The following is a 19,977-nucleotide window of genomic DNA, read 5'->3' as shown; positions in this document are numbered from 1 at the left end:
CAAACAATCCCTGTGTTGTTTAAAGGGTAAGGCATTTTTTAGTAGCAGTATGCACAAAATGTCACTGTCTTAAATATATTGATAATGGGTTGAGTGCAGAGGACCTCTTGTAGTTGACTATATGTATTTTGTGGTCACACCCTCATTGCACCCCCGCCTAATGGTTTTAAAAAATAGTGGTGAGCACAACTTTCCCTTGTTTGTTCAATCAATCTCTGTGCAGGCCCACCCCATATCAGTAGGAGATCATCTATGTAACATTTGTATAGGCTCAAATGAGAAGCTTATTTGGGTAATAAAATGGTCTCCTCATACATCCTTATGTACAAGTTGGTGTAATTAGGAACAACGTTACATAGTTACATAGTTACATAGTTAAATTGGGTTGAAAAAAGACAAAGTCCATCAAGTTCAACCCCTCCAAATGAAAACCCAGCATCCATACACACACCCCTCCCTACTTTTAATTAAATTCTATATACCATACCTATACTAACTATAGAGCTTAGTATCACAATAGCCTTTGATATTATGTCTGGCCAAAAAATCATCCAAGCCATTCTTAAAGACATTAACTGAATCAGCCATCATAACATCAACCAGCAGTGCATTTCTCAACCTCACTGTCCTGACTGTGAAGAACCACCTACGTTGCTTCAAATGAAAGTTCTTTTCTTCTAGTCTAAAGGGGTGGCCTCTGGTACGGTGATCCACTTTATGGGTAAAAATGTCCCCTGCTATTTGTCTATAATGTCCTCTAATGTACTTGTAAAATGTAATCATGTCCACTCGCAAGCGCCTTTTTTCCAGAGAAAACAACCCCAAACTTGACAGTCTACCCTCATAATTTAAGTCTTCCATCCCTCTAACCAATTTAGTTGCATGTCTCTGCACTCTCTCCAGCTCATTTATATCCCTCTTAAGGACTGGAGTCCAAAACTGCACTGCATACTCCAGATGTGGCCTTACCAGGGACCTATAAAGAGGCATGATTATGTTTTCATCCCTTGAGTTATTGCCCTTTTTTATGCAAGACAGAACTTTATTTGCTTTAGTAGCCACAGAATGACACTGCCCAGAATTAGACAACGTGTTATCTAGATCCTTCTGATTTAAGGAAACTCCCAACACACTGCCATTTAGTGTATAACCCATAGCGGACCCTGCTATCTGTAAGTTTTCAAAAAGAAAATAATTTCAATATAATAAGTGTGAATTGATTAAAAACAGTCCAATGAAATCAGCGCAGCTACCAATAACTTCTATAGGACCTTGACAACTTTTATCTGACAAAGTTTTGTATTAGAGTTTTTATACATCTCAAATTCTTGAGCTTTTAAGAAAACCACTTAGAAATTCATGAACAGAAATTGAAATTCAATTCTTAGTAAATCATTAGTAGTTAACTGCTTATGTTATGCTTGAAAGTGCCTGCAGTAGTAGATTTAAAGGAGGCAAAATCCTTCTATAGAACAGTTAATCAACCAAATATTGTTGGACTACATCTCCAATATTTTTCTGAATATTTTCAAGGGTTAAAGCATGATGGGAACTGTAACCTAACTGTAGCTACTAATCTTAAACCTGACAATTTTTCCATTTGAATTGCCACAAAAAAACCATAGGCTTAACAAGCTACATTGTTGTTACGTACAGTAGTTACACTGGGTGTAAAAAAAGACCAAGGTTCATCAAGTTCAACCCCTCCATATAAAACCCAATGCATAAACACACTCATACTTACCTATTGTACACTGGCATATGTAAACCCATATCTATACTAATTGATGATTTTAGTACCACAATAGCCTTGAATATTATGCTTGTCCAAGAAATTGCCCAAGCCCCTCTTAAAGGCATTAATAGAATCTGCCATCACATCATCTCCTGCAGGGTATTACACAACCTCACTGCCTTCATTGTGAAGAACCGCCTACACTGCTTCTGAAAAGCAGTACTGAAACCACTGTTCCTCTAGTGTAAAGAGGTGGCCTCTGGTGCATTGATCCCCTGCTATCTGCTTATACTTGCCTTTTAATGTACTTGTAGAGAGGTATCATGTCCCCATACAATCATCTTTTTTTTCCAGAAAAAAACAACCACAACCTTAACAGCACCCTCATTATTGTAATCTTCTATCCCTTTAAGCAGTTTAGTTGCATGCATTTGCACTCTCTCCGGGTCATTATTATCCTTCTTAAGGACTTGAGCCTACACATTTACTGCATACTCCAGATGAGGCCTTACCACAGACCTATAAAGAGGCAAAATGGTTATCCATTGAGGTAATGCACTTTAATTTATTTGCTTCAGTAGCCACAGAGTCACACTGTCTGGAATTAGACAACATTATGTACAAAATCTTTAGATCCTTCTCCCCCATCTCAAATTAAGGATGTCTGTCATTGAAGTTACTGGATTTAATTGAAAACCATTTGTACTTGTGAATATAGCCTGTTTTTGGTGCATACTGTAAATCCTTACATTTGCTGGTTTTCCTATAAACTCAGGGCTACCAGCTAAACTAATGTCAACATCCCATGGAGAAACAGAAATGTACAATTACCTGTAGTTCACAAGATATTATTATTACTATGCAAAGTGCAAAAACAGGAACTATGTCAAGCCCCTTTCCTGCAGGTAGGAAAAGTGCTGTATGTCTCTGCAGTGCTGTATTCTTGGGTGGCGAGCAGCCAGAGCAAGGCATGTAGGAATTCCACCCTCACCCCCTCCTGCCAACGTTCCTGCACTTGTATTCAAGGTCTATGTAAATAACCCCCATGTTGTGTTATTTTTTTTAAAATGTTTATATAATAATTTATTTATAATTTAAACTATTTTCTTATGTTTTAGCATATTATAGGTATGGGACCCATTATCCAGAAAGTTTTGGCCTGGGGTTTTCTGTATTACGGGTCTTTCTGTAATTTGGATCTTCATACCTTAAGTCTACTAGAAAACCATTGAAACATTAAATGAATCCAATAGGCTGGTTGTACCTCCAATAAGGATAAATTATACTGTATCTTAGTTTGGATAAAGTACAAGGTACTGTTTTATTATTGCAGAGAAATAGGTAATCCATTTTTAAAATTTGGATAATTTGGTTAAAATTGAGTCTATGAGAGATGGCCTTCTCATAATTCGGAGCTTTCTGGATAATGGATTTCCGGATAACTGATCCTATACTTTAAATTGTTTTATTTTAATACAATATTCATAGTTCCACAAAACATGATTAAACACCATTGAGAGGGCACTGTATTTTTTATCACATTCTTTTTTTTTTTTTTTGCAGTTGTTGGATTTTGAAAGCAGGAGACTACACAATTTTGAGGTTGAAGCCTCCAACATTAATGTTGAGCCTCGTTTTTTACACCTTGGCCCATTTAAGGATACAGCTACTGTGAAAGTTCTGCTGCAGGATGCTGACGAGGCACCTATTTTTAGCAAATTATTTTATGTGATCGAAGTAGACGAGGATACAAAAGAAGGTAGCATTGTTGGTCAAGTCACAGCTCAGGATCCTGATTCATCAAAGAACCCAGTGAGGTAAGTTTTCTGTAATATGGATTAGGTAGGCTGATATTTCAGGCATCGGCTATGTATTGCCTTCTATTATAAGCAGTATATCGGTAAAAAAGGACTACATCTGTACAGTATATAGTTTGTGCTTTGCCTACATACTGCTTCCCCCCTTGACAAATATTGAAATGTTGCTAGTGTAAAAAACACAAACTATTTTCACAATGTTTGACACTTATATTTATGTGGTATTTGTTATTTTACTTTTTAAGCTATAAGAAATGCATTATCACTTTGATTTTATAATCTTATACTCTTTTTAGAAGTACATTGCCATTGATTGTGGTTACTTTGTGTAGCCTCTTCATTGCACTTAGAATTGAGTTAATAGAATTAGTAGTAGAATTCCAACGTTATCAGAGCTCTTAGTGTCCCTGTATGTAGTCTCACTAAGTAATACAAATCATAACCCACTAGTAAATATATAAACTTAATATCAGAGAATATAGGAATTTTACTGAAACATACACAGCAACTTTGAGGAAATGTGTCGGCCACTATGTGTGACTAGATTAAAACAGATTATCTCTAACTGTTTATAAGGGTCTCTCTCTTAAAATAGCATTACCCTAAGAATAACTGAATGGACCAAAAGAAAATGCAATATTCAGTCTTTGCAATGAGTCTCTTTCCAAGAGCTCTTATAAGCACACATGTAGTGATTCTTAAATTATTTTCCTTGAGTAAAGGTCCCATGTAACAGATCCTTACTAAAAATGCCTTGCGATAGAGTAATAATCTTGTTCTCCTGCCAACAACGTCCAATCAGAGACTTATTGACTTAGGCACACATGTGGGCTGCATAACTGCAGCGCTATGTACTGAAGCTTGCCTTGCATTTTGGCTAGAGGCTGCTACTTCTACCTGCCCCTGCTTCCCCTGCACTGTTGCCTAGACACATTCCTAAATACTGTACTGTATATGTAGTATACTAAAGCAAATTTGAAATAAAGAAGAATAAACATCCATATAACAGTTATGAAAAAAAGTATAGGTTCACATAGCAAATTATGCTATGGTGGCCAACAAATGATTAGCCAAAGACTATAAAAAGTACTTACCATCAATAAAAACAATTATAAAGCCAGCCAAAAAAGTCTGAAAGCCACATTGTTATATTTGTATCCAAAAAGCACAGAATGTGGTATAAGGGCAAAACAGATATGAAAAATGAAAAAATCCAGGTATTAAAATGGTGTTATACAGCAGAGGAGTATTTTTTGCAGTTAAATCTATTTTAACGACATGAATTATGTTCTATGTTTAATCCCTGTATTGTTAGTGGCTTAGTTAGTGAACAGTTAAGTGATTAAACAATTGTGCATATAGGAAACTTTTCCTAAAACTGTTGTTTAAATACAGAAGGCTGTAATGTTCAACTTTATTATAATCTTTGACTGTAATTATTTATTCTAATGTGAGACAAAGTGAAAGCTCTACTTTAAGCTGTCTGCCACACTCAGCTCTATTTTGTGCATTGCCTAACAGTTTTTTATGTACTCAGATATTTGGGGCTTCATTAATGTTTGGTTAATGTCCTTGTGAGCACTCATGCACTGCAAGCATGGAGATAAAATGAGAATACAAATTAAAGAGTAAAACTGTAGTTTAGACACCATTTGTCATAATACTAAAAATATAGTCAAACAGATATGAAACATCTTGCAGGAGTGCAAAAGTTTATCTACTGAGGATAAAAGACCATAGCACATTTTGATTTTTTGAAATAAAACTGTAATTTATGTAGCACAGTGCCACTCTTAAATATGTCAAAAATTCGCAAATTGCGAATATTTATATGCACACTCTGCGACTAAATTACGTCACAACTTAGAAAATATTCGCAAAACAGTTTCACAAAGTGCAAATTTAAGTTACTGTCAATGCTATTTTCACGCACAACAACCTCGCACATTGGGTGCGCTCGCACAAACTCCCATCTCACTTGCGTGCCATTTGCGAAAATTTATTTACAACACGAATTCGCAAAAAACGGAAAGACGGCAGAGCAGTGCAATATATTAGCTTTCATGAAAAAACATGGGCAATACAACTATTTGCAAAAAAATATGCGCTGTGCGAATTTTGTAAATAACCTCCACCTTGTAATTCTAGGCAATGTCAGTGACTACTAAAGCAAATAAAGTTCTGTCTTGCAAAAAAAAATGTCATTAACTCAAGGGATGAAAACATAATTTTGCCTCTTTATAGGTCCCTGGTAAGGTGTCACCTTGTGTATGCAGTGCAGTTTTGGGCTCCAGTCCTTTAGATAAAAATGAGTTGTAGAGAGTGCTAAGACTTGCAACTAGACTGGTAATGGGGATGGAAGATTTAGACTAGGAGGGTAAACTCTCAAGGTTGGGGTTGTTTGCTCTGAAGAATAACGGGGCTTTGAGGGGACATGAAATAAATATAAGCATGCACCAGAGTCCACCCCTTTAGACTCATGGAACAGAATGTGGCCTGTGCCTACGGGCTTTGCCTTACTTGCACATCTAAATGATGTGTAGTTCGGAGATAGGCAGGTGGGTGGGGGCTTTTTATTCATTCAATTTGGCTCAGAAATTTGGAATGCAGAGACCTGTGACAAAGGGCATAGTGGAAACAACATGGCAGATTGTGTCCATTTTTTATATTTTTTACCATGCCCTGCACATAATAAATTATGACTATGGTCTGCAGAGTGTGTAAAGAGATGCAAGAATTGTGTGCAAATGAATATAAAAGGTAGAGACTAATGGAAAAAAGGAAGATATAAAAGACTGAGAAGCTCACCAATTAAAACCACTTAAGATAAATGAACTGTATAAAAAAAGTGCATGAATGCATAGCGTGTTATCTTTTTTGCTACCAGATTAATATAAAAGGGGGAGGTTAAAGGGAAAAAGGAGGCTATAACAGACTGAGAAGGTCACCAATTAAAACTTCTTAAGATAAGTGAAGTGCATAAAAGAGGTTGGATGTAAAGTTGCGTATGTGGAATGTAGAAGTAGATGTGGCAAAGGGTTGGAAGAGATAAAAACTATATTTTTTGTGGAAACATGAAAACATATTTTTGTAAAAGGGAGCCTAAACCTTCCCTACAATTGACTGTTTTGCATACCTCCCAACTTTCCCATTTTTCACAGGACAGTCCAGATTTTGACAGCTTAGCCCGCAGTCCCAGGTTTGTTACTGAAATGTCCTAACTATCTCTTTGATCTCCTGCACTAAACAGCCAGAAAAAAAAATAAAATGTTTCTAACTAATCAGCACTTCTAGCACTACAGCTATCATTTTAATTGAAATCTAACTATTAAGATTTATTTGCAATAATTTTTCATGCCTTTATTACACTGCACACTGCTGTCTTCAGTGGGGTGGTTATATTCCTTTTATATTGCTATTAAAAATGTACACCAAGAAGAAAACTCTACAGTTCTCATCAGACTTAACCTTTGATAATATGCTGGAGGCTTCTGGGAGTCATCCAATGTACTGCTATGGAAAGTTTCCCTTTTTTTGAAAGGCATACCAGATAACTCAGCCAACTACTGCAGGTTTACACAAAAGAACAGTTCAGTGTCAAAATAAAAACAGGATAAATAGTTAGTATGTGCAAAATAAAAATGATTAGTTAGACAAAAATGTTATCTCTAAAGACTCGAGTGACTTTAGGGGGGGGCACATAAGACATAACTGTTCAGTGAGTTTGCAATTGATTTTTAGCATGTAAGTCAGATTCAAAAGCAAACAGACAGTTGTGGCCAACACTCATGTCATTGATTGGTTACTGTCTGGTAACCAATCAGTGGAAACCAAGAGAGCTACAAAGTAGGAAGAAGAGTTCTGGCAATTATATTAAACATCTGGTCACTCCAGCCTTTATAGATTACTATATTAGACACATCTTTTATTTGTACTTGTTTTGCAAATCCCCCAAAAATTTAAATAGTATCTAAATTCAGTTATTGGATAACTTTTTTTGCATACAGGTACAGCATTGATCGAAATACAGATATGGAAAATATATTCGATATATACTCAGGCAATGGATCTATATTTCTTGAGAAGCCACTTGATCGAGAAGCAATACCATGGCACAACATCACTGTAATAGCAACAGAAGCAAGTGAGTTCCTAATGTAAATACTCTCTTCAATTAATTTAGCCTTGTAATTCAAATGAAAATATTTTAACACATAAACAGATGCATTTTGGTGAGTAACAGTCTTGTCAGTTTTATTATATATTTGTAGAAAGCTTCTGTATTAAGCTTTTAATTCAAGTGTTCAAGGTAGCATGATTTGAAGGCAACTTTGTTTGCATCAAAGCACAATGATCAGTATAAAAAAACATATTATAAAAGGAATTCTGATCAAAGGAAAATTGCAAATAGTGTTTATGCATGTCATTCTAACAAGCAGAGTTTAGGGGATTATGCCATCTGTGTATATTTATCAGTATAAATGAAGGTGAAAAGTGGGCATAACTCCTCCATATATAATATTCAAAAAGATGAGCAATGCCAGGTTTTTTTGTAAAACAAAAACATAATATTTGCGTGAGCAAATATAACCAATGTGACGTCTCGGTACACTCTGGGACCTTTCTTTATAGGAACAATGAAGTGTAAAAATAAAAACAGGATAAATAGATAGGTTATGCAAAATAAAAAAATGTTTCTAATATAGTTAGCCAGAATGTTACATAAACATAACAGAACACAACTTCCTGTTTTTCAGCTCTCTGACTTAGTCAGTTACTTTAAGGGGGGGCGCATGGGACATAACTGTTAAGTGAGTTTGCAATTAATTCCTAGCATGTCAGATTCAAAAGCAAACAGTTATGACCCATGTGCCCCCCCCCTCAATTTATTGATTGATTGGTTATATATTGTATAGGTGGCTAGAGCAACCTCAACTGAAACAAATTTTCTGAATCGGGTTCCAACACCCAGAGGAATATTTGAAGAAACACAGGGTCCAACTGGAGCCACTGTGGGTGGTTTAAGGCTTCACTCCGTATCTCTCGAGAGTGTCCTCATAAGAAAGGTAGTAGGAGGGATGCAGTTTGTCAACTCTTCCTCCATTGCGCAGCAGGGAACTAAGGCTGAACCTGTCTTCATGTAATTTCCCGCAGCCCTTTACGTGATTCTTTAAGATGGTACGTCCAAACCACCACTCACGGTGTCGCAGAGGAAAGCCATGTCTTTCTGGTTCTTTTGAGTATCACTTTGGAACAGTCCTTTGGGTCCCACATCTGTTTTCCTCAGCAGTTCACCATACAGCCATTCCTCCAGATTCTTCTCCACTTCGTCGTATACCCACTCATGGGCATAGGATATACAGTAACCCCAACGGTCATGAACTCGGGCATCGATGATGTGTTGCACCCGAGAGACCGTGAGTAGCTTCTTGAGGTCGGCCCTCCCTGAGTCTACCCAGAGGCTACCCAGAAAAGGGTCTGGCAGATGAAGCAGAGGTATCCGGTAGAGGTGTTGTCTCCTCAACCAGTTCTGGGTAAGGAGCTGTACGTAAAATAACAGCAGTTGGAGGCCTTTCCTTAGCAGGCACCACTGTGGACGAATCTTCGCCCTCTGGTACAGTGACAGGCAAGGTAACAGCCGTGGCCTCTTTCTTTATGGTACCACACCCTCTCCCTCTAGCTGGAGCGCTGCGTGCAGGAGCACGTGTAGGCTCATCCCCGCTGGAGCTTACCACCCATGGCTCTATGGATGGCTGTACAGCTTGCAGAGCTATGGGTAAGATGGGAAGAGAGGCTGCCCGTGGTGGAAAGAAAGAGGTGGAGGTGAATTTAGGAGATGCTGTTTGCTCAGGCTCCGATATAGAGGATAGTCCATCAGTGTCTGTGGTGATAGACTTGGTTTTAACTGGTTGCTTGGGATCCGGGTACAGAACCACTATTGATGGTGGCAGTAAGGGCAATTGGAATGAAAATCGCTGGTCTCTGCAGACAATTCACGATTACAATGCCCCACAGAAGGGTACTATCACACGGGTGTTTCTAATAGTAAGTCTCTCCCGATATGTGACAGCCTAAATGTATCTAGGGGCAAAGTCTACTTCAGGGGGATCCTGTACTGAAAAGGGAGTGGTCCCAGCAGGGACATCTTCATCATCCCAACCATCCCAACCAAAATCATCCATAATAAATGTTGGATTTACCGTGGATGGAAATTTGTTGATAAAGGCTCCACTTGTCCTGGCAGTTGAGTCAGAAGGTCCACACTGGGTGTCGGGCCACAGCCGTGGACCGAGAGATGTAGTACCTTGAGACCAGGAGCATGGATGTGCAGGCACTCCGGGTTTAGAAAAGATGAGAAGCAGTGGCAATAGGATCACCACTGGTAGTAGAGGAGCTAGAGCTTAGTCCTTTAGCAGCCACTAAGGTGAAGTCCAGATTCAGAAGTGGGGAGCTGTGATGAATTCCTGTACCAAAATGGCGGCAGTGACGTACTTCCGGGAGCTGCCCTGCTCCAGACACACCAAATAGTTTCTGCTCGGGGCAAAATGGCGCCAGTGAAATCTTGTGTTGGCAAAAATATATATGAATATATGTATAGCAGAATGGAACGCACTCCCATATTTACCAAAAAAGACTGGGTGCTAGTCCAAGAGTCAAATAGAAAATGCAATAGTTGACAGCACTCCAAGGGTAATACGAACACGATGCTTAAATAGTCAAAACAGTGGAGATTTATTGAGATCCAACATTTCGGCTCCACACAGAAACCTTTGTCAGGGAACAAACACACAGTGCACAAACCAATGTTTAAATAAAGCCAAAATGGCACCAAAATAGCTGGCATGGAGCGCCTGTCAATCACCATTAAGGGGTTAAAAACAATGAACTTACTGCCATTTGCATAAGTACCTTATGTATGAGGCCATTGTGTGTAAGATCCATGAGTGCATCCTAACATCCACAGCGGTGGTTACAAAATGTGTACTGGCTTAGTATCTAGCCATACAAAAAGTTATAGGGACATAATAAAGTGGAAACCCATCCGGTAATCAAACACACACACATATATATATGTATGCCCCAGCACTCTTGTCAGCGCACCAAGCAAAGGTCTCGGTACAAGCTCCGGTTGGAGACCCCGTTTCATCCCCACTTGATATGCAAACAATAAAGAAGTGGATATTAAGTGTATATTAAGATTCAGCACATCAGTACAGCCACATTTCGGGCAAGCTATATGCCCTTTATATAAATATATATATATATATATAAATATATATATATATATATATATATATATATATGGCTATGGCTTGATAAAGGGCATATAGCTTGCATGAAAATCTCGATGAAGGATCAGCACACTTTGTTTCTTGTGAATAAAGTGTATTTATTGTAACACAACATTATGGGGCAGATTTACTTAGGGTCGAATATCGAGGGTTAATTAACCCTCGATATTCGACTGTCGAAATTAAATCTTCAACTTCGAATATCGAAGTCAAAGGATTTAGCGCTATTCGTTCAATCGAACGATTCAATCCTTCGATTCAAAAGATTTCAATCCATTAATCGAAAGATTTTTGTTCGACCCAAAAAACATTGCAAAGCCTATGGGGTCCTTCCCCATAGGCTAACATTGATTTCGGTAGCTTTTAGGTGGCGAACTAGGGGGTCGAAGTTTTTTCTTAAAGAGACAGTACTTCGACTATCGAATGGTCGATTAGTCAAACAATATATATACACATACACACACACTGTTATAAAGCAGTGGTAGGAGGAACTCTTCATTTCTTAATTTATCCATCCAATAATCCTATTTAACCTAATGTTTTGACATTGATAATACTGTAGTAGAAGCTTTTTAGGAGACTAAAATTGGTTTCTTTGCTACCTATGGGAATAAAGAATGCAATGCAGGCTCCACCGGTGCTCAGCACTAGGCAGGATCGATACCCACCATCCAAGTTCATGATAGAACAGGACCAGTACAAAAGACAAATCAATAGGAATAATCAATGGTCTTATTTATCAAAAAAAATAATTTGTGAGTTTTTAGAGTTTTTCTTCTACTTCGAATAAATTCACAATTTAAAAAAAAACTCAAATTTTTGCTTATTTATTCAAAATTTGTGAGTTTACAAGCTAAAAAAAACTCGAAAACCCTGAATGAAAAAAATGGCTTTAATTTTGCCAAAGACAACTCCCATTGACTTCTACATGAACTCCCAAGCTAGAGTCTAGAGTTTTACATTCAAGTTTTTTGAGTTTTTGTTCTTAATAAATAAACATTAAAGTTTTTGAAAATCGAACTCAGATTTGTGAGTTTTTGTGCAAAAAAATTGAATCGTGGCAAAGATTTGAATTCAAACGTTGATAAATCACCCCCCCAAGTGTGCAGTTTTCATTGAGACAATAAATCACTAGGGTTATCCCTGAGGTTTTGCCTTCTGTGGGCTTCTGTGGAAAAAGGAATGCCCTCCAGATTCAATACTCTTATCCATGAAACCTAATTATTCTGATAACTAAATAACATAAAACTGTACCATATTTACTTTACAGTTTATATAATCCCACTCAATTTGTGCAAATCTGTGGGGTTTAATAATGCTATTACTTCACATCACACAGTAATTTTGTAGGATTATACTATAAAGCAATAATAATATTCCTCAACCCTCTTACTAGAGTTTTGGTTCTTTTAAGCAAGAATCCACACCAATAAGCACATATTAAAGCATATATTAAAGTGATTATATTGTAAAATAAATCAATGGATTGTTACACATAAATCATTATACAGACTAAAACAATAATTACAATATTTACAGTTACAAACATGATACAGCTACTTTATTGTTACCAAAACAGCCATGCAGTAGAGGTCAGCTCCATTATGGCTTCCTTCTGGTCTGCAGTCCTCACATGTTGTCTTGTCACAGGCTCCTCCATCTCTTCTCCCAGGCTCCTCTGCTTCCTTCTTGCTAGGGTCTTTTATCCTGGGTTGTGACACCTGCCCCCACAGTAACCTCCCAACTAATAAATTGCAGAGATTAACCCCCAATTTGCCTAATTCCTGTTTAACAAGTATTCTCACATACAGTAATTTGATGTATAGTCCCCACAGCAGATATAGGATTTAGAAGTCACAGGAAACCCTTTGTTATGATACTCGGGTTCGTGGTAATTATACATCAACATATAGTTTGGGTAAAACATATATGGGGTTATTTACTAAACTCTGAATGCAAAAATCATGAAAAATCTGACTTTTAAAAAAATCACGAATTTTTAAAAATGTATTAAACCCCAAGGATGAAAAAGTCTTTATCTGAAAATCTGGCAACCTGTCGAGGTTGCATATAAGTCAATAGGAGAAGTCCCAATGATTTTATGATGTGCGCTAGGTCTCGGGCAATACCCCAAAGTTTTCTGAGTTTTCGGGTGAAAACTATGAAAAAAACATGAAAATTGGATGAAAAAGTCTGAAAAATTTGTGAAAATCAGATTTTTTTGCCGCAAAGCAAATTTTCGGGAAAATGTAATAATAAATAAGTGTAAAAAACCTGAGCTGATCTTGATCAGAGTTTGTAGCAGAAAATATTGAGATAAATTCACACTTTGATAAATAATCCCCACAATGTCAAAACCAAGATGTCTATTTCTTACAATTTCAAACTGAATTTACTCCAAAGGGAAAAAGGGTATATGGGATCATCTATGATTAAGGGGATCTAAACACTTTGCTCCACCATGATTAATTGTTGCTGGACTACAAATCCGAGAATACAACAAAGTATTAGTAGTTAAAAAAACTCTACATGAATCTGCAGTAGATCAATATCTAACTTGTATTCTTGAAAATATGAGGCTTGATGACATTTTTGATGAAAATTAGCTGTAGATGGCTACCAGCTCCACTCGAATGCAAGGAATCTACCTTATTTATGTAAATCTGGCTCCATCTTTGTTTATGCAACTAAATAATGGTTTACAGTCCTGCTGTTTGATTCAATTGTATTATTATTATTTTTACAAAGAGTTCTCTTTATATATGTTAAATACAATACAGAAATAGAGGTGCAGTGGGACAGTTTCATGGAGGCTTTAGATCCCCTTAAGCCTGAAACAGTATGATTTGTCAATATGGTCATATCATCATTCCCTTATATTGGTGATTACCAGTTTTACTTTACTACAGAAAAAATGCATGTGCTCTCTATTTTCTAGACAATACAAGACTAAGAAGATTAGTTCAAGTGTACTTCAAAATTATGGATATTAATGACCATGCTCCTGAATTTGCAAAACATTATGAGACATTTGTATGTGAAAATGCCAAACAGGCCCAGGTAAGTTATAATAAAATATTTGTGCTAAACTTTTGGATATGATAAGCCTTCTCTCCCACTGTTAAATGGATACTATCATCACAAAATGACCCCCATAATTGTATTGCCATTTCATATTTTACACAAGCTTTAATATTATTTACATTCAATTAAAGGTTTAGGGTTTTTTTTTGATGTGTGTGTTTTGAGCAAATGTTATTCTGTTTACTCTCCCTTATTTTCAGATTTTGTGCTCTTTGTTACATCAGATGCCAGAACTCCAGTCAAAAAAGTTAAACGTTAACGAGCCATTCAGATAAAGTTGAATAAATCCGATTTTGGATTATGGACACTAATCCTGAAAAATGCTAATGACATTAAGGGGCAGATTTAACAAGGGTCGAATTTCGAAGTAAAAAATACTTCAAAATTCAACCATCAAATTAAAATACTTCGACTTCAAATATCGAAGACAAAAGATTTTTTACCGAATTTGGCAATCGAGCGATCGAAGTAAAATTGTTCAAATCGTTCGATCCGAACTATCTAATCGTATGATCAAAGGATTTTTCTTTGACCTCTAAAGACTTAGAAAACTGCTCTAGAAGGTCTCCATAGGCTAACATAGCACTTCGGCATGTTTAATTTGGCTAAGTATTGCAGTCGAAGTTTTTTTAAAGAGACAGTACTTAGATTATCGAAAGGTCGAATATTCAAACAATTTTTACTTCGAATCGAAGTCGTAGTATCCTATTCGATGGTTGAAGTATCCAAAAAATGACTTTGAATTTTTTTACTTCGAAAATTCCCTCGAATTCACTTCGACCCTTGATAAATCTGACCCTAAAAATAGCACTAGGAATAATAGGAATTGGATTACTCCATAAAATAATGAACAAAATGAGTGATATACATTTTTCCCAAACAACTTTGCTTTGTACAATATTGCACAATATGTCAGATAGGTCATTTTTAAGTATGTGCTTATTTACCACATGCTATAAATGTTAAACTTATTTATGTTACAAACTAATTCAAAAGTTACAAATAAGATAGAGAAAAACACTTTATACTTTCAAATTAAGCTGACATTTCTTCCTGCCTCAACTTTCCAAAGCAACATTGCTCTTTGTAGCTATTTCTGATGTCTTTAATACATTATAACAAATCAGCAATTCAATAGATCCCCTTCTACAGTCATTAACCTTAATTTACCTGTATATTTTTCTTTGAATTACTTTGCAGTAAACCATCATTTCAGTTGTTGCTGCCTTTTGTTTTTCACACAATGTGACCTGCTTTTTCAGTTATATATTTCCTGTTGTTTTAAGCTGTAGCAATACATTATTTGTATTTAACAAATATAAAAAATACAACTAAATAATATTAATCAGATCAGCTTTAAAAGCTGGACATATTTTCTTCTCTGGAACAATTTATTATGCACAAAGTGGGAGCCTTTTGCATCAAGCTTTTATTATTTTATGTGATTGATTAGGTAAATGCTGCCAAAGATGACTATAAACAACCTTTATATAAAACTACCAACTTCTCAAGTTATTTATTTTTTATTTTTAATACATATTTATATAATTACTATTATTATATCATTTTCATCTCTAAATAAATTGCAAATTGTTATGCAAATCTCTATCAGGAGTCGTGGTATGATAATTCTTTATACCTCTCTAGTCATTTATTTCTTACTAGCAATGCATACAAACTTATAAAAAGTTAGCCGTGTAATGCTTTGCTCCACTGGTCATGCCTCATTGCTGTAACCCCTTGTGTTGGACTACAAGCAAATTTTATGACTTTCCTATTTACCTTCTCATGAGCACAAGTGTTGAACTTTGTTTGTGATTATGTCTCTCCATGTTATCCATTTAATTCATTATTGATGATGGCTTTGATTTTCTATCATATTAAGCAGTGTCTTTGGGTTAAGATGATCAAACACATAGAGGTTATTTATCAAAAGTCAAGGTATTTTTTTTACATTTTCTGGATTCAAGATTTATTCTACCCCAAAGCTGGAAATAGCTTGAATCCAAAAATACTCCAGTTAAAACCTGTTGAGGACATGTAGAAGTCAATGGTAGAGGTCCCTTGCACCATTTGAAGATGTTTGTAGCCTTCATGATGGTCAAGTTTTTTAGGCTCTACAAAGGGTCAATGAGAAGAACTGAAGTTGCCAACAATTAACATTTTGTTTCTTTCTTTAAATATATGAGTAAAGTAAGTGCCCTGCTGATTAGTAGAATACCGAAGGACCTTAGTTATAGGGCACAACAAGATTATTTAAGGGTCCTCACCTCAGCAATGTTAAGGATGTTTGCTTCTAGGTATTGAAAGAACCAACATATGTATATTAGCATTATCATTCTAGGTGGGTCATATCTATTGTCACTGTCTTTTTTTAATTTATTCCATTCCTCTGGAGTATTAAGTGACTGGGGCCAAGGGTATAAATACATGACTCTTTAGTCAACAGTGTTAATTAGGTAGATTGCGGGAGAGGATCCTACTGCATATTTAGTGTAAACTCATACAAACAGGAGAATGTGCCAGCAGGGAGGAGTCAGTACAGAACACGAAAGGTGTGCAAGGGATGTTAAATAAATTGATTTACAGTTAGTTACCCCCCCCCCCCAAAAAAAATAAAAAAAAAACTATAATTACAATGTATGCCTTTGTTCATATATTTACAATTAGGAAACATTCCAATATAGTATAATAACAAATGCAATTTCCCTCTTGATGTAACTCATGACTTTTTTTTCTTTTTTAATATGTCTAAAAGAAAATAACATACATTACTAGAATTTGGCAGAATTTCTTTCCTAATATGTTTGTTGTTCACAGCTTATTCAAACAGTAAGTGCGATAGACAACGATGAACCTCCCCGGGGACACAGATTCTATTTTGAGATGGTGCCAGATCTTTCTATCAATCCAAACTTCACAGTTTTAGATAATAAAGGTAAAAGAGCCTGCAAATTTGTGTTTTTTAATTGTTTTGTTTGATGTTCTTAAACAAATTAAATGTTTGCCTCTTTTCTTTCACAGACAACACAGCAAGTATTTTTACAAAAAGAAATGGATATAATAGACATAAAATTAGCACTTATGTATTTCCAATCATAATTTTTGACAATGATTATCCAGTTCAAAGCAGCACAGAAACATTAACTATACGTGTGTGTGCCTGTGATAGCAAAGGAAATATGCAGTCATGCAATTTAGAGGCATCCTTCTTCCCTGCTGGATTGAGCACAGGAGCTCTAATTGCAATTTTACTTTGTATCATCATACTTCTGAGTAAGTAATTACTCTGATTCAAATCAAGTGTATTTTGTGTCTGTGTTTTGGTTTAGCTTCATTATAGACTACTGTATGCATAAAAAAATTCAGGTTGGTATGTCCTGTTTGGGAAGTGCTCACATCAATTGCTCGTATTTCAGATATACTGTATTTAGTGAACATAATATCACTTTAAATCATCACAATTAACAAAAGAAGTAATTTCAGCAGTTACTGCCATTTTAGATCAGGGATTTTCTGTGCTTATAGATCTAATTCCCAAAGAAAAAATAAAAGATGCAATAAAATATAGGGAGCACTGAAGGCAAAATATATATTGAGCATTTAACATTTTCAGAAACATTTTTCTAATGCATTGTCATTATTATCTTTTGTAATGACTCATAGTTTCTTAAACCTCTGCCTTCTTGCTCTATCCTCTGTATCCCTTACTATTAGGCATGTGTCCAAGCTAACTATTAACAATCCTGGCCATCTGCTTTCTATAAAACAGCAGCCCTGTTGTATGAGACCACAACCAAACTGTTACTATTCTTCCCAACTTGTTAGGAATACAACTGATAGGACTTGTACAAGCAACCATGCAGATTACACCCTTAGGTGCTAAGACTTTGAGCTCCACAATACAGCAGAAATATCTGTGTGCTTTCCATAAATACATATATGTCTGAAATAGGCACCTGGACATCAAATTGACCCTATGCATACTTGTATAATGCGCCAAATGTGCAGAGAACAGTAACTGCCGCATGCCCAAGTGCTCAATGGGTACAATGTGCACAATTTTTTACCCCTTTGGGTTCTCGCACATATCCACTATGTGATTAGTAAATAAAGTTTTTTTTTATATCCTTATTTATATAGCATGTTGTTTTGCTTATATGCCATTCTACATAAAATTTGTTTTCCACTAAATCTGTTCCTTAACTTTATAGATTATTTCAAGGCTCTTAAGAGTTTTGACTATATATATATATATATATATATATATATATATATATATATATATATATATATATATATAATATATATATATATATATATATATATATATATATATATATATATGTATGTATATACTTTTAAATAGATTATTACATTAAGGCAACCTGAAATGTGAGCGTTTACACAAAAAGCTTCATTGTTGTAGTCTACTATAATCTAATATCTGTATCCTAATTTAAAAAATGAGGATTACTGCATAAAAAATATAATTTTACTCCGGCAGTATTAACAACATACAACATATAATAATTAACAGCATTGAGGAGGAAGCATGCATATACTTTACATAAAGGCACAAGATTAACCCTAAATTATCCAAAACACATAGATGCAACCCAAAAATCACCCTAAAAAGATATGCAGTTGAACTACCCCAATGTGACCCAAGTTCTTAAAAAAAACTTGTGATCTCATAACTATTTGTGATGCTGCAAAGTCTGACCATTTGAATACAACAATGAAATGTCTTTTGCATTGATATATTCTATGAAAACAGTTTAAATGTATTGTATACCATTAAATAAATAGCATAATAATATCCATGAATAATCAATTTGATTTTATTCGTTGTAGCTTTGGTGATCCTATTTACAGCTTTAAAAAGACAAAGAAAAAAAGAGCCCTTAATTATCTCAAAGGATGATGTTAGAGACAACGTTGTTACATATAATGATGAAGGAGGAGGGGAAGAGGATACCCAGGCATTTGATATCAGTACCTTAAGAAACCCAGAAGCAAGAGATGAAAACAAACTCAGAAGAGACATTATCCCTGACACTGTATTTCAAATTCGCAAAGCAGTTCCTCTTTGGGAACATATAGATGTCCAAGATTTTATTCATAAAAAGCTAAAAGAAAATGATGCAGATACAACTGCTCCACCATATGATTCTTTGGCAACGTATGCTTATGAAGGTAATGATTCAATTGCTGAGACTTTAAGCTCATTGGAATCCCCTGCTATTGATGAGAATCTTAATGATGATAACTATGTTTATCTTAGTGAATGGGGACCACAGTTTAAAAAACTTGCTGATATGTATGGCGGCCAAGAGAGTGACTGACACATTGTTCAAATAATAAGCAATTTAAAAATCTATACCTCCTATGTTTATTGTACTGTAAATGCTTTATAAATTATTCACATTTTTGTAACAATAAAAAAAATAGCAGACTTCCCTTCACAAAGCATCTATTCAAAAGAATGTATAATAACTAATTTGTTTATGCGGCTATGCTTTTTGTGCCTTTTATGAAGAAATATTCTCCCATGAACATTGACAAACATTTATTTATTACATATAAATGCTCCATGTTTATATGTCATACTTTATTTTATACTGTATAAAAATATTATAGGTATATATTTGTATTTTTAATAAACTATTTTTTTATAAAGATGAGTTTTTGTTGGTATGGACAAGGAAGACAAAATAAAAGTGTTAAAAATATGAATCACAGCTGCATTAAAACATCACATACATATGAAAAAAATTAAGGTTTGTTTTCTCAAATCTTGTCAAGAAAAAAAAAATTGTTCTAAAATGTTGTATTGTGAGTCTCACTTCAGACACTACAGAGGGGATACCTATTATTTTAGTGTCTTATGTTTAAAGACTGTGTTTGCATTGTATTTGAAAACATATACTAAATAAGGTTGCTTATTAAAGAAATTATTTACGGCAGGTCGGTAAAGGCCAATAAATTAAAACCTACAACAAAAACACTGAGAAATAAAACAAAATACACATATTATAGATTATTT

General features: G+C 35.3%; 1 protein-coding gene across 1 annotated transcript in view; it reads left to right on the top strand.

Annotated features, from left to right (window-relative positions):
• The window catches only part of LOC108718521 (cadherin-9), a 206,977-nt gene extending 187,304 nt beyond the window's left edge, over positions 1-19,673 (top strand). Inside the window, exons 7-12 of the mRNA XM_018266858.2 lie at positions 3,299-3,552; positions 7,560-7,696; positions 13,783-13,904; positions 16,749-16,866; positions 16,953-17,204; positions 18,786-19,673. Coding sequence (XP_018122347.2) covers positions 3,299-3,552; positions 7,560-7,696; positions 13,783-13,904; positions 16,749-16,866; positions 16,953-17,204; positions 18,786-19,276 — 1,374 coding nt within the window. The 3' untranslated portion in view covers positions 19,277-19,673. The remainder of the gene's footprint in view (positions 1-3,298; positions 3,553-7,559; positions 7,697-13,782; positions 13,905-16,748; positions 16,867-16,952; positions 17,205-18,785) is intronic.
• The last annotated feature ends 304 nt before the right edge of the window (positions 19,674-19,977 follow it).

The sequence above is a fragment of the Xenopus laevis genome, chromosome 6L (assembly GCF_017654675.1).
Source record: "Xenopus laevis strain J_2021 chromosome 6L, Xenopus_laevis_v10.1, whole genome shotgun sequence".
Lineage (NCBI taxonomy): Eukaryota > Metazoa > Chordata > Amphibia > Anura > Pipidae > Xenopus > Xenopus laevis.
The sequence above is the reverse complement of the archived record's forward strand: the minus strand, read 5'-3'. Positions and strand labels throughout refer to the sequence as shown.